We start from the raw sequence: 12,702 nt of genomic DNA, 5'->3' as shown, positions 1-12,702 counted from the left end.
GGAGATTGAATGAGCAAGATGGAAAGGTTAAGAGTGTGGGCAGATGCGGGAGTTTGGTCGTCACCGGCTAGGGAGAATTGTTCAACGAACTGTTGGAACGGTTTGACGAATTGTTAAAACATTTCGACGAAGGGTAGAGGGGTCTGCGGCTAGATTAAAACTTGGAGTCTGATACCATACAAGAATAATCGAATTGGAAAAGAAGAGAACGATATCAAATATCATACACTACCAAAAAAATGGGCTTTTGTGACAGCCAATTTTGACACTAAATTGATGAAAATCTGTCACAAATGGTGTTTTGTGACGGATGTGTGACTGAATGGTTCCGTAAGAAAAGGCCTCGTCACTAAATTATTTGGTGACAGATAATTTCAATCCGTCACAATAATGTGACGAAAAATTCAGTCACAACGAAAAATTATCGTGTCACAAATATGCTGGTCAACGCCCTCATATTTTGTGACGGACTCTGTCACAAACAATTTATCCTCGTCATTAATCTGTCATCATTCATCCGTCATATATACTGTCACAAAGAATCTGTCACATACATTTGTCACAAATTTTTAGTCACAATATCAGTCAAGCTGTCACAAACACGTCAGAAGTTTTCGTCACAATTCCACAAATAATATTAAAATGACAATTATATTAATATTTTTTTTCGTATAATATATTTTAGACATTGTATTCCAAATATTTTTAAAATTTCATTCAAACCAAAAAAAAAAAATGTAACGCAGAAACAACAAAATACCACGAAGTGTCAATGATCTTAAAACAAAATATCATTTCTTTTACAATATTTCTATATCTGCAGCTAAAACAGCTAAAACTGTACTACGAATGACAAGCCACAATTAATATCTTATTACAAAACATTGTTCTCTTTTGTGTTCTACAATCATTTATGTTCCATCTTTTTTCAGTCGCTGCCATCTTTTTCGCCCAACTCTTTTGCTTCCAACATCCGCAGGCCGTGAAATCATATTCTACCTTTCTATCCATCACATACCTTGATCACTCAACAGTTGAATTTTGACTATCTTTCAAATTTGACAATTTCATCTCGTATCGGGGTAGCATATGGTCCATGCCGAACAATAGTCCCACATCTGCATCACTCTATGAATAATCTGAACTGCGTCTGAATATCTAACACAAAAAGGAGGAGATTAAAATTAAACCAAGTCCAACTTAATTATCATGAAACAAATCACCAAAAGAAAATTACTTCTACTGAAAAGTTCAAAATAAAAGTAATTTACTGCATCATACGAACATAACTAGGACATACATAGAGAAATCTATTACATAATCACTTAAGGAATCGATTGAGATGGTGTTGTGCTTGTGTACAAGGATTGTGTCGTATTGTTCTCTTGATTCTAGAAGTAAAATTATTCAATCTTACCCTCAAGCAACCATTTCCATGGTTTTTGAGATGATTGAATCTTGAGTCGCATACATATACCAGTTCCAGTAGCTTCTATGTACTAGTTTTCGTTTTGAATATCCTGCAACGAAAAAAAAAAAATCAAATAATTCCATATAAAATTAAAACAACAACGATAAAAAAAACTTGTACTATAAGTATTTTAATGTACACGTGTGTAGAGGGAAAAGAAACAGAAGGTGCAGAGCTTCTTTGCAGCAATTTAAATGCATCGGGCCTCAAGGTCCAAATAATTATAACATCTAACATATTTTATTTGACATCATCTAGTTATAATTACGTACAAAAATTGTCCATCGTTTAAAAATGTACACCTTAATCAAATCATTCATCATTGATCAAAATAAAGGGAATAAACGACAATGTTCTTCAGCAAAGACTTAAAAAAATGGACCGAGTAGGATGAGTCGTTAGTACTACATATAAATAAAGAACATAGCATAATGACATTCTGATCAAATAGTTAATTAGAGAACAATAAACAAGCTTATTGGTTGATACACTTAAACAAAATCCCTTTCAAGGAGCAAAGATTGTCTACGGAGTATTAAAGATGAAACATTTACCTTATAAAATACTTCCGCTTCGCCCAACTACTCAATAGAATACCTAAATTTTCAGTAGTTGAATGACTTTTGTCAATCAAAAAATATATTATCATTCTCTGAACTGAAATGTATAAAACATAGAAGCTATACCTGTAGCTTAATGTGAAAAACACGACAAAAGATCTCTGACGGTAAACTGCACATTGGTACCCTGTAATTCAATTACTGATTTGTAGATGCCTCCAACTAAAATATCCCACAAACAACATTAGTTCAAACATCAATCGGAAATTTAAAAAAAAAAAAAAAGAGGTACCTATAAACGAATCACCCAATAAACATAAAAAGGTATAGCAGATCTTACTATGACGATGGTTCGCCGTCGCCGACGTGTTGTTGCCTAACAAACAACAAAAATCGATTACGCCGTTGAGGATGTGTTGTTGCCTGGTAGTAGAAATCAATTACGCCACCACAAAATCCTGAAAATCTAATGTTAGAGTTGAGAAAATCGAATTGCAAAACCCACCCCCAAGCCCTAATTGTAGCGCGAATGTGTGAGTGTGTGGGAGTACTGTGTTGTTTTGTAATGCCCGATGTTCTTTGAGTTATGTAGTGGGACTAGTGGGCCTCAACCCCATTAGTGGGCCTTGGGGGTTAATCAATTGTTATTAGAATATGGAGTATAATTAAAACTTAATTTGATAATTGTATGTTATCAATTTCTTTTATTGTGGGTGTGATATTTTAATTTTTTTTTTATATATTTTCACGAAACAAAATATAAACATAAGAAAAAAATAATATAGTTTTATTTTTTAGTAGTATAGTACGAAACTATAAAAATAAGTAATACTGTCAATTTAGAAACAAAGTAACATTCAAGTACATTAATATTAATACATAATATTTAAGTAATAATTTAAATTGTTATATTACTTTTTATTTATATTTTATCATATCATGTATTTATTTTATGTCATAATTTTGAAGAAGAAAAAAAATGAAGAAACATATATGTTCAATTTATTCATATTAGTGCAGCATTAAAGGGAATTTACTAAATTTAAAATAATAAGTAACACAACAATAAGCATAGTGACAGATTAATGACGAAACATAAACTGTGATGGATTTGTGTCTGAAATGTATGTGATGACTTCTGGCAGGATAAACACAATGACAGATTAATGACAAAATTTAAACGGTGACGGCCTTGTGACCGAAATGTATGTGACGGATTTGGGACGGACATGGTATTGTGACGGATCTGTGACCAACATTAATCAAATTCGTACATTCATAAAAAGTTTGTGACGTATTTGTGACATAACCAATTTCCGTTAGAAGATTTGTGACAGAAATGTGACTGAGTTTCGATTGTCACAAAATCCATCACCGATTCGTCACATATTGGTCATAAAAAAATTCTTCATTTCTTTAGTACATTCGGTCACATATTTGTCACTCATTCGGTCGTTAATGGTGACGGATTTAGACTGTCACAACATATCTGTCACAAAAGCCCTGTTTTTTGGTAGTGATATATATATATATATATATATATATATATATATATATATATATATATATATATATATATATATATATATATATATATATATATATATATATTAATAATAATAATAATAATAATAATAATAATAATAATAATAATCGGCTAATAGATAGAATGATAGAACTGTTCTGAATGATTTAGGTTCTTCTCTGATTTTTTCTACATGCCTTTCCTTCGTCTGGGAACACTCATAAAAGAATAAATATGAAGAAAACAATTAGGCCAGATTTTCGCACTTTTATTATTAGTTGATTCTAAAACAAGAACTAGTTTAATACAATTAATCTAATTCAAATTAAACATATCCATGTAACCAGCTAGACGAGGCATTCAAATTCTTTGCATGCACGGTTCTTAAAAAGATCAACTTTTATTGAATTTGCATAACATTTAACAATCCTTATATAATTAGTATCTAAATTGGAAAAACATTCAATCGCAATGAATCTTGAGTGGAAACCGTCATGTTGCTGACTAATTAATCGAAGAACAATTATTAATATAAAATTAACTCCGATATTACATCGAAAAAATACAATATTTATGAAGCCAAAGAAACATCACAATTAATTTTTTTTCAAATTTACATCTATCAGGTCTATCTAATTGGTGGTTGGCATCTCAAAGCGGCAGGGTGGGCATATAATGACTAATGCTCAGCCACTTCTTAATGCAGTCGCCGTGATAAACATGCGAACACGGCATGCATAATGCTTCTTCACAATCATTGTCGCCCGGCGAGAGATCTTCCAAACAAATCGAGCAACTAATATTCTGATCAAGATCAACGGCCACCCTCTTCAACAACGACATTGACATTATTGATGAATCCGCCGCCGGAACCATACAATTAAATTGCTCATCATTAATTTCTCCAAATACAATATGTTGGTTATCTACCAACACATCGAAGTTAAAAATCATAAATCTGTTGTTTGCAAGGATATTGTTGTCGACCCTTGTCAGTGCTTCGTCCCGCACAAGATCAGCCACGTATCTGCGCATATCGTAACTGTCTAAAACGCCCCTCATCTCGAGTTCCATGACTGCCCGTAATTCATTGTGGCACCGAAACTGCATGCGGCGCATTCCGAAGGAGAAATTGGTTGCGGATTCATTGGATCGTCTAACCAATTGTGGATATTCTTGAACTGTTAATTCCCGATTATTTCTCCTACTTGTTAATCACTCCAAAAATCAGCACCACATCTTGAGCAAAGCCTAGAAATCATCTTATCATTATTGTGTATTATTCTCTAGTATTTAATTCTTTAAATGTTGTACCTGTCATTGTTAGAGCTTGCTACTTGTACATATATATATAGTATATATAGGCTTGTACTGTAGAATAAAACATAATACGAATCATTTTCACTTCTCAATTCTTTCAGATACAAGGATTAATGAAGTCGTTGCGATGCTGCATAAAATCAGAGATAATCGTTCACTCTCAAAACCCCCAATCTTCTATTGTATATCTCAAATTATTAATTCTTGTTCAAGAATGGGCTTAATAATTTAAAATCTATAATTGAGAAACCGAGAGAAAAACGCTTCTCCCATAAACGTACAACACGCTATTTTCAATACACAGTACTTCCAGCTCCACTACGTACTACGTACTAATAAAATATTTATGAAAAAAATCAGAACCAATACATAAACTAATTAGATTATATGTAAATCAGATTGAGACCTAAGAGATAACTAATTATTTAATCTATATCTATACTACTTATAAAAGCATGAATAGGTAGGTGGTTTCTTCCCTTTTTTTGTAAGGACAAAAATACCCTACCAAATATCCATTACAAATAAGATTTAAAAGGTAATTATGTCATTTGAAATATGGTATTTGCAAAAATAGGATTTCCTACATTTTGTATGTGTGTAACTGAAAATTCAACTTCATATGATTTCAAAAAAATAAAAAATAAACAGGGATAAAATAAAAACTTCCAAAATAAACAAGTTAACTTAATGTTTGAAATGAAAATGAATGATTAAATGATTAAAAATGTAAGTTAAATTTTCAGTTTTTTTTTGGGCAAATAAGAATTAGATTTTTATTTACTTCAAGATAAGTAGTTCCGTAAAAAAACAAAAAGAAAGAAAAAGAAAAAGAAAAGAGGATTTGCCAAAAATATAAGCTGACTCACAAGTCACAATTACTCCATCACAAATCCCTTCACTAAATTTCATTAAACACTAACCATTTAATTTTCATCCTTTCACATACTTGCTCAAACATATGACAAAAGAGCCCGTAATCAAAAGTTTTTAAGGAGTTTTAATGACTACGAAAACGTCCCCTTGAACAAATTAAAATGGTTTGTTGCAATTGTACATATTATTTTACACAAAATTACACAAAGAGTCCATTATAATACATACATATACCAGTTTCAAGGAATTTTTTATCATCACAAAAAATACATGCCCAACATACACTAGAGCATTTTGAACATCTGGTAACTATATACACGTCCAACAGGTAAGTAGTTATGCATCAATATTTTGTATGTATTAAATATCCATGAAATTCTACATATTATGTATCGAATTGTGTCCCTTGAATAATTACAAGTCAATCAACATATATGGACATTATAGCTAAAAGCGTCCGATTAGGGAATGAGATAAGTTGCGGACCAAACTTTAAAGATTAGGAAGCTCATTATGATCGATGAAGAAGTAAGTATATCAACTTTACAAATATTATTTTTTGTTTTGATTTTTGCAGGAAATCTAATCTAATATTGATATCAGCAAATCTAATGAGCAATATACATATTGATTGCAGGATGTAAGAATTGGGGTAGTCATATTCGACGATGATCTCCAATATTTCGAGCGTTGCTTCTCGCTACCAAAGACATACATAATGAAATCACGAATAGGGTACCAAGGTAATGAATAAAATTACAAAAATAGAGAACAATACATTATTGAAACTATAAATTGAAATATTTTTCTAATTTCATATACAAATTGATATTCACCGTCACATAAGAAGAAGAATCTGCAAGCATGAAATTGTTTAAGAAGGCAGCAAGTATTTATATAGGATGTTCCATTCATGAATACCTTAAATCAATAGAAAAGGTAAATTTTGTTATGAACTTATATTACGCAGTAGGTATTGTCTTTAGAATTATAGTGCTAATCATTAACGTACATTATATTTCTCCAGAACAACACTAAGGGTCTGATTGGTTCAAGGAAAATAGTAGGTAAAATAGTGAAAAGGTGATGCAAAATAGTTTTCTTGTTTGATTAATAAGTAAAATACTATGTAAAACAATTTATGGAAAATGTGGAAAACAAATTGTAATAAAACAAGGGAATGGGTTTCCCTAAAAAAATATGAGGAAAATGTCGTTACATCACATTTTTTTTTGGGTTATAATTTATTTTAAAATAAAAAAAATTATCTCTTTTTGGGTTAGAATTTATTTTGAAATAAAAATGATCCAAACAAAGCCTTAGTTTTTAATAACAATTCATTTTTATTTTCATTTTACTTGGTATTTTTCTCTATTATTTTCCCTTAAGAACCAAACAAAACTAAGGAAAATTATTTTCATCACCATTTTACTTAGGAACCAAACATATTGGGATTTTAAAAATACTTGATTTCCTTTTCCTTTGCATTTTCATTTTCCTTATTTTAAAATCCATGAACCAATCATAGCCTAAGCATCCATAGAAATTTACTTTCTCATCACGCCAAACAACACTGTTTCAATATTCAGTGTGGAATTGAACGCTGTAGCCGAAGCGATAGAAAATATAGAGCCTGGGGTATATAAAGAAAGAGAAGCAACCGATCTTACAAAACAATCCGCGAAAAATTGATATATATATATATATATATATATATATATATATATATATATATATATATATATATATATATATATATATATATATATATATATATATATATATATATATATATATATATTGATGATGCTAGAAATAGATCACCTTAGATAGTTGAAATATGATGAGCTGGAAGAGCAGAGTGGATCACTGGCTCACGAGCTTGATGACCTTGAGATACCTGCGATCATAGAACACGTGAACTAGGCCGGGGGTTGATCCGGCGGAAACCCCTCCGACGCTCAACTCAGACGAGCGGATAGTAGAAATAATTGAGAGAATGTGACTCATCGTATTATTTAGATAAATAGGGCTTACCTTTAGCAAATGAATTATATCGTTACTTATACCTTAGATGAGATCGTTGGGCCCAAACCTTCTTTGAAGGTGATTGGGCCTCGGTGATATTGGTCTTCAATATTGGGCTCGTGGCCCAGTAGGTAAATAAATTGTAACTCCATTGGTTGACCCAATTAGGCATATCATATATATATATATATATATATATATATATATATATATATATATATATATATATATATATATATATATATATATATATATATATATATATATATATTTAATTTTTAATTTTTTAATTTAAAAAAAAATTAATTTAAAAAAAAATAATTTTTTTAATTTTCAAAACAATATGTTTACTGTACTGAAAATAACTACATGTAACTATAGTACCTATAGTAATTCGTAGTTATGTTCGTTTTTTTATCCCATATTTTTAGTCGATCAATTGTATACACACGAATACTGGCTTATACAAAAAAAAATTATAAACCCCAACAAAAATTTACAAAAATCAATAGTTTTATTATAAATCACCTCAGAACAATAAAATACAAATCGAAAGTACAGAAAAATAGGCATATGTAACTACATGTTACTATATGTATAGTAATGTATAGTAATGTATACAGTCTGTTGAACACTGTAACTTGAAGCAGATGTAACTTCAACCAAATTTTTGACACCTTCAAGGGGAGGATCAATGGTTTTCATTAAGCTACAATTGCAAAATCAAGACAAAAAAAATTACTTTAGTGCAAATCAACAAAATTTGAAGAAACATCAAAATACTCAAAAATCAACAAACACTAAGAGATCGAGAGATAGAGAGAGGTTATTGCTGGAAAATACTACAGATTTTACATCAAATAGACAGTGGCTCCTCACCCCCTCGCCTCCTACCAAATCCCTAGCCGCCGCTAATAATCACCCACGGTTCCGCGCACCCATAAATGCAAAAAAATATAGAAATAAATCTGAAAACATAAAAATAAACCAAATTACCATCAAAATATAGATCTCGACGAGAGGAATCCAATGGTCAGTAGCCCATCAAATTTCGACTGGTGGAACACCAAATACACCTCCGGCAAGACGACTGAATGAAATCACCACCAAAAGAAAGACCTCGACGAGAGGAATCCAACAGTAGTTAAACCATCGAATTCCGACCACCGGAGAGAGTTATGACTCCGGGAAGCAATTTTGCCGGTGTGAGGTTTGTGGAGGCGGGATTTTGAATCTGGGAGAGGAAGAGATAGACGATTGTAGTGGCTAGGGTTTTAGACAATTGTAGTGGCTAGGGTTTAAAACTGATTTTAAAAGGGTATTATAGGAACTTCAGGGTGGCATAGGGGGGTATGTCAAAATATTTTCGAAATGAAGGGGGTTTCCCCTAGAGTGTAAACCACTTGGTAGTTAGTTCTATATATTTTGGAAATGAGGGGGGTCTACAAAATAATTCCATTAAAGTATGCTCCAAAAAAAAGTCAAAATTGAAATTTTGTGGTCAAAATTGGATTTTTGTGGACAAAATTGATTAAATTGGGGTTACAATTAAGAATTGGGTATAAATGGTTGAGGGTAATATTGGTATATACATAAGTGTTTCCTTTATTTATAATAAATATTAAAGGGACGGGTTTATTGGTGAAAGAGATATAGCCCCTAAACCTAAAATAATAAACATGCTTGGTTGATGAATTATTAAAAAAAACCCTATTTTAAAATATCATATAAAATATCATCTAAATACTCTTTGTTAAGAATTTTATATCAAGATCTTTGCGTGTGCAGTCGTTCAAACATTCATTGTTGGGAATATTCATAGCTCTAACAAACCATTAGCTACTTTAGCAGGTTAGCATCTTACAAAAGATTTAAGGTAATTTATAAAATGATTTAAGATAATTTATAAAGGTCATCAGAAGTAATTCTATATAACAATATATTTCAACATCATATGATAATTTGCATCTTTTATAATTATGTGAAGATATATTTTGGAATCTTACTACCTGATGGTATATGCAACATGATTCACAGTTGTGTGGAACAATAAATAATTTCAAGCACATAAAACATAACATGTAAGTGATGGAAATAATTTAAGGCTTAACATTTATCACAATGAATATCTTACATAGATGATAGATCAAGTAATTAAATTGTTAAAGTAAAAATTAATTACCTCTTTTTGATACTTGAGTTTAGCATTAACATAGAAATCCTCATTGTACTTTAATGTACCTTTAGAATCATCATGTAAATAAAAATAATTTATATTTTAAAATTAATATTATTGTTATTTTAATTTACAATTATTATTTTGCTATTGACTTTTAATATATTAAATTATAAAATTTCTGAGAAGTTTTTACCAAGTTATGTACTGCGGCATATATAGCATGTTCTGAAAATTTTATCGTAGCACGAAATGTGGAGTACCAACATCATTTTGTGATGAACATAGAAATGCAAGTTTCGACTCAAACATAGCCTTTTTTGGGAACCTTTAAATCAAAACATCAAAATTTATTGTAGAATTATTTAAATATTTTAAGTTCAGATAATTCTTAATGTTTTGAATTTATAATATGATTTTAGCATAAATATAGCAAAGGAAATATATGAATAAAACAATTAGCTAGACACGTGCATCGCACGTGCATCTTCTTAGTTATTTAAAATATTTAATTACTAGACAAAAACATATAAAATACAATAGTTGTGAAGCCCTAAAACCTTTCTTGATGCATCCATCTATCTATTTATTTAATTCGTGGTTGGCATCTCAAAGCGACAGAGTGGGCAATAATGACTAGTGCTCAACCACTTCTTGATGCAGTCGCCGTGATAAACATGCGAACACGGCATGCTTAACGCTTCTTCACAATCATCGTCGCCGCCCGACAGATCTTCCAAACAAATCGAGCAACTAATTTTCTGATCAGAATCAACGGCCACCCTCTTCAGTGACGACATTATCGATGAATCCGCCGCGGGAACCATACAATTAAATTCCTCATCATAAATTTCTCCATATACAATATGTTGGTTATCTAGCAACACATCGAAGTAAAGATTCAAAACTCTGCCCTCTGTGGGAATACTATTGTCGACCCTTGCCAGTGCAGTCATCCAAACACGTTCGGCCACTTTTCTGCGCATATGGCAAGTGTCTAAAACGCACCTTAGCTCGAATTCCATGACTCCCCTTAATTCACCGAGACACCGAAACTGCGCGCGGCTCACTCCGAAGGAGAAATTGGTTGTGGATTCATTGGATCGGCTAACCAATTGTGGGTATGTAGAATCTTCTTCAAGTGCATGTGGAATCATCCACTCGGAAAAACCAACTTTCCAAGAGAAGTTCAAGTTGATTTCCGATTGATTATTGTGATCATCGGTTTCTTCTAGAGTGATGAATTCCATGCGGGTAAGATCGCAATGGAGCATTCGTTGGCGCCGATCTTGATAATCACCCATCGTATTGGTCGTGAAAGAATCTTAATACGAGAAGATAGGTTGATTGGAAAATAAGAATCCAATTGAGGCCTGCAAATATATTTATAGGTTAATAATATATCCTTGGTGTATTAGGACTCCTAGAGTTAGAAAGAGAAACGGTATGTACACATGTTCAGATCTTTCCAACGTGGGAATTTATGTACTTTTGATTTTTTATCTCTTCCACCAATAAAATAATTATATATATTTTAAGGGGTAATGACAAATAGGCCATGACATGGGCACTTAATTAATTAAAATATGGACATCCAACTTTTTTATCTTTCAAATAAATCCACCTCATTCAAACTTATTTGCAAATAAGGAAAATCTCTTTATATATACCAAAATTATCCCCAATTCAATGAAACTCAATTCAACTCCAATTTCATGAACTACACCCCAATTTAGCCAAATGTCATCAATTAACCAATTTTAACCATAATTTTAATTTTGACCCCAATTTTGACCCGCCACCACCGGAGACCGCCGGTCGCCGCCGTTGACCGGCGTTGACTTTTTTTTTTTTTTTAAAAACTTTTTTTTTTCCTGAAATTTTTTTCCGGCCGGTCAACTGCCGTTGACCGCCGGGTCTCCGGCGTTGACTTTTTTTTTTTTTTATTATAATTTTGTTTTTTCTTAAAAAAATATTTTAATTAATATTACTGTCTTGGCTGCTAAATTACTGTCTCCGGCAGTTATTTAACTGTCGGAGACAGTAATTTAACTGTTAATTGATTTTTTTTTCCTTCAAAAATATTATAATTAATATTACTGTATTCGTTGCTAAATTACTGTCTCCAACAGTTATTTAACTGTTGGAGACAGTAATTTAACTGTTAATTGACTTTTTTATTCTTAAAAAAAATATTTGTAATTAATATTATTGTATTCGTTGCTAAATTAGTGTCTCCAGCAGTTATTTAACTGTCGGAGACAATAATTTAACTGTTAATTGACTTTTTTTTTTTGAAATTTTTTTTCTTAAAAAAAATTATTTTAATTAATATTACTGCCTTGGCTGCTAAATTACTGTCTCCAACAGTAATTTACGCAGTCGACAATTTCAAGATTCCATCCATAAAAACCCAATTTTTAATTATCATTTCCATATATTTTAATGCCTAATATATTACCCATTTTTTTATTATAAAGAATATACACACTTCTACCAAATCTGCATGTTTCATTTTTTTAATAATTCCGGTAATTATTTAATATTAAGTAGTATACAAGTAAATTATTTCAACATTATTTCATTTAGTATTTCAAAAGTAAATTAATTAATAAAACGAATTATTATTTCCATTGTTGTTTTAATCTATTATAGATTTTAACCATAATAGGTATATATTAAGATTATATTGTCAAACGATTTTGTTAATGTTTTTATTAATTTTTGACACGCATAAATCGATATA

General features: G+C 31.0%; 1 protein-coding gene and 1 long non-coding RNA gene across 2 annotated transcripts; both read right to left on the bottom strand.

The window, feature by feature from the left end:
- Positions 1-934: 934 nt before the first annotated feature.
- LOC148771082 (uncharacterized) lies at positions 935-2,626 on the bottom strand. Its single transcript, XR_016030843.1, has 5 exons — positions 2,372-2,626; positions 2,158-2,253; positions 2,026-2,068; positions 1,418-1,520; positions 935-1,158 (listed from the first exon to the last, which is right to left on the bottom strand). It is a non-coding gene; the product is annotated as an uncharacterized LOC148771082 (long non-coding RNA).
- Positions 2,627-4,207: 1,581 nt separating this feature from the next.
- LOC148771081 (E3 ubiquitin-protein ligase SGR9, amyloplastic-like) lies at positions 4,208-4,630 on the bottom strand. Its single transcript, XM_088817478.1, has one exon. The coding sequence runs from the start codon at positions 4,628-4,630 to the stop codon at positions 4,208-4,210; it is 423 nt and encodes a 140-aa protein (XP_088673604.1).
- Between the last annotated feature and the right edge of the window lie 8,072 nt (positions 4,631-12,702).

This window comes from Erythranthe guttata, chromosome 4 (genome assembly GCF_056151865.1).
Source record: "Erythranthe guttata isolate IM_541 chromosome 4, IM_541, whole genome shotgun sequence".
NCBI classification, from domain to species: Eukaryota; Viridiplantae; Streptophyta; class Magnoliopsida; order Lamiales; family Phrymaceae; genus Erythranthe; species Erythranthe guttata.
The sequence above is the reverse complement of the archived record's forward strand: the minus strand, read 5'-3'. Positions and strand labels throughout refer to the sequence as shown.

What these genes read in the sequence shown, in the direction of transcription:
- LOC148771081 (XM_088817478.1), bottom strand. Translation starts at nt 4,630, where the DNA reads ATGGAACTCGAGATGAGGGGCGTTTTAGACAGTTACGATATGCGCAGA.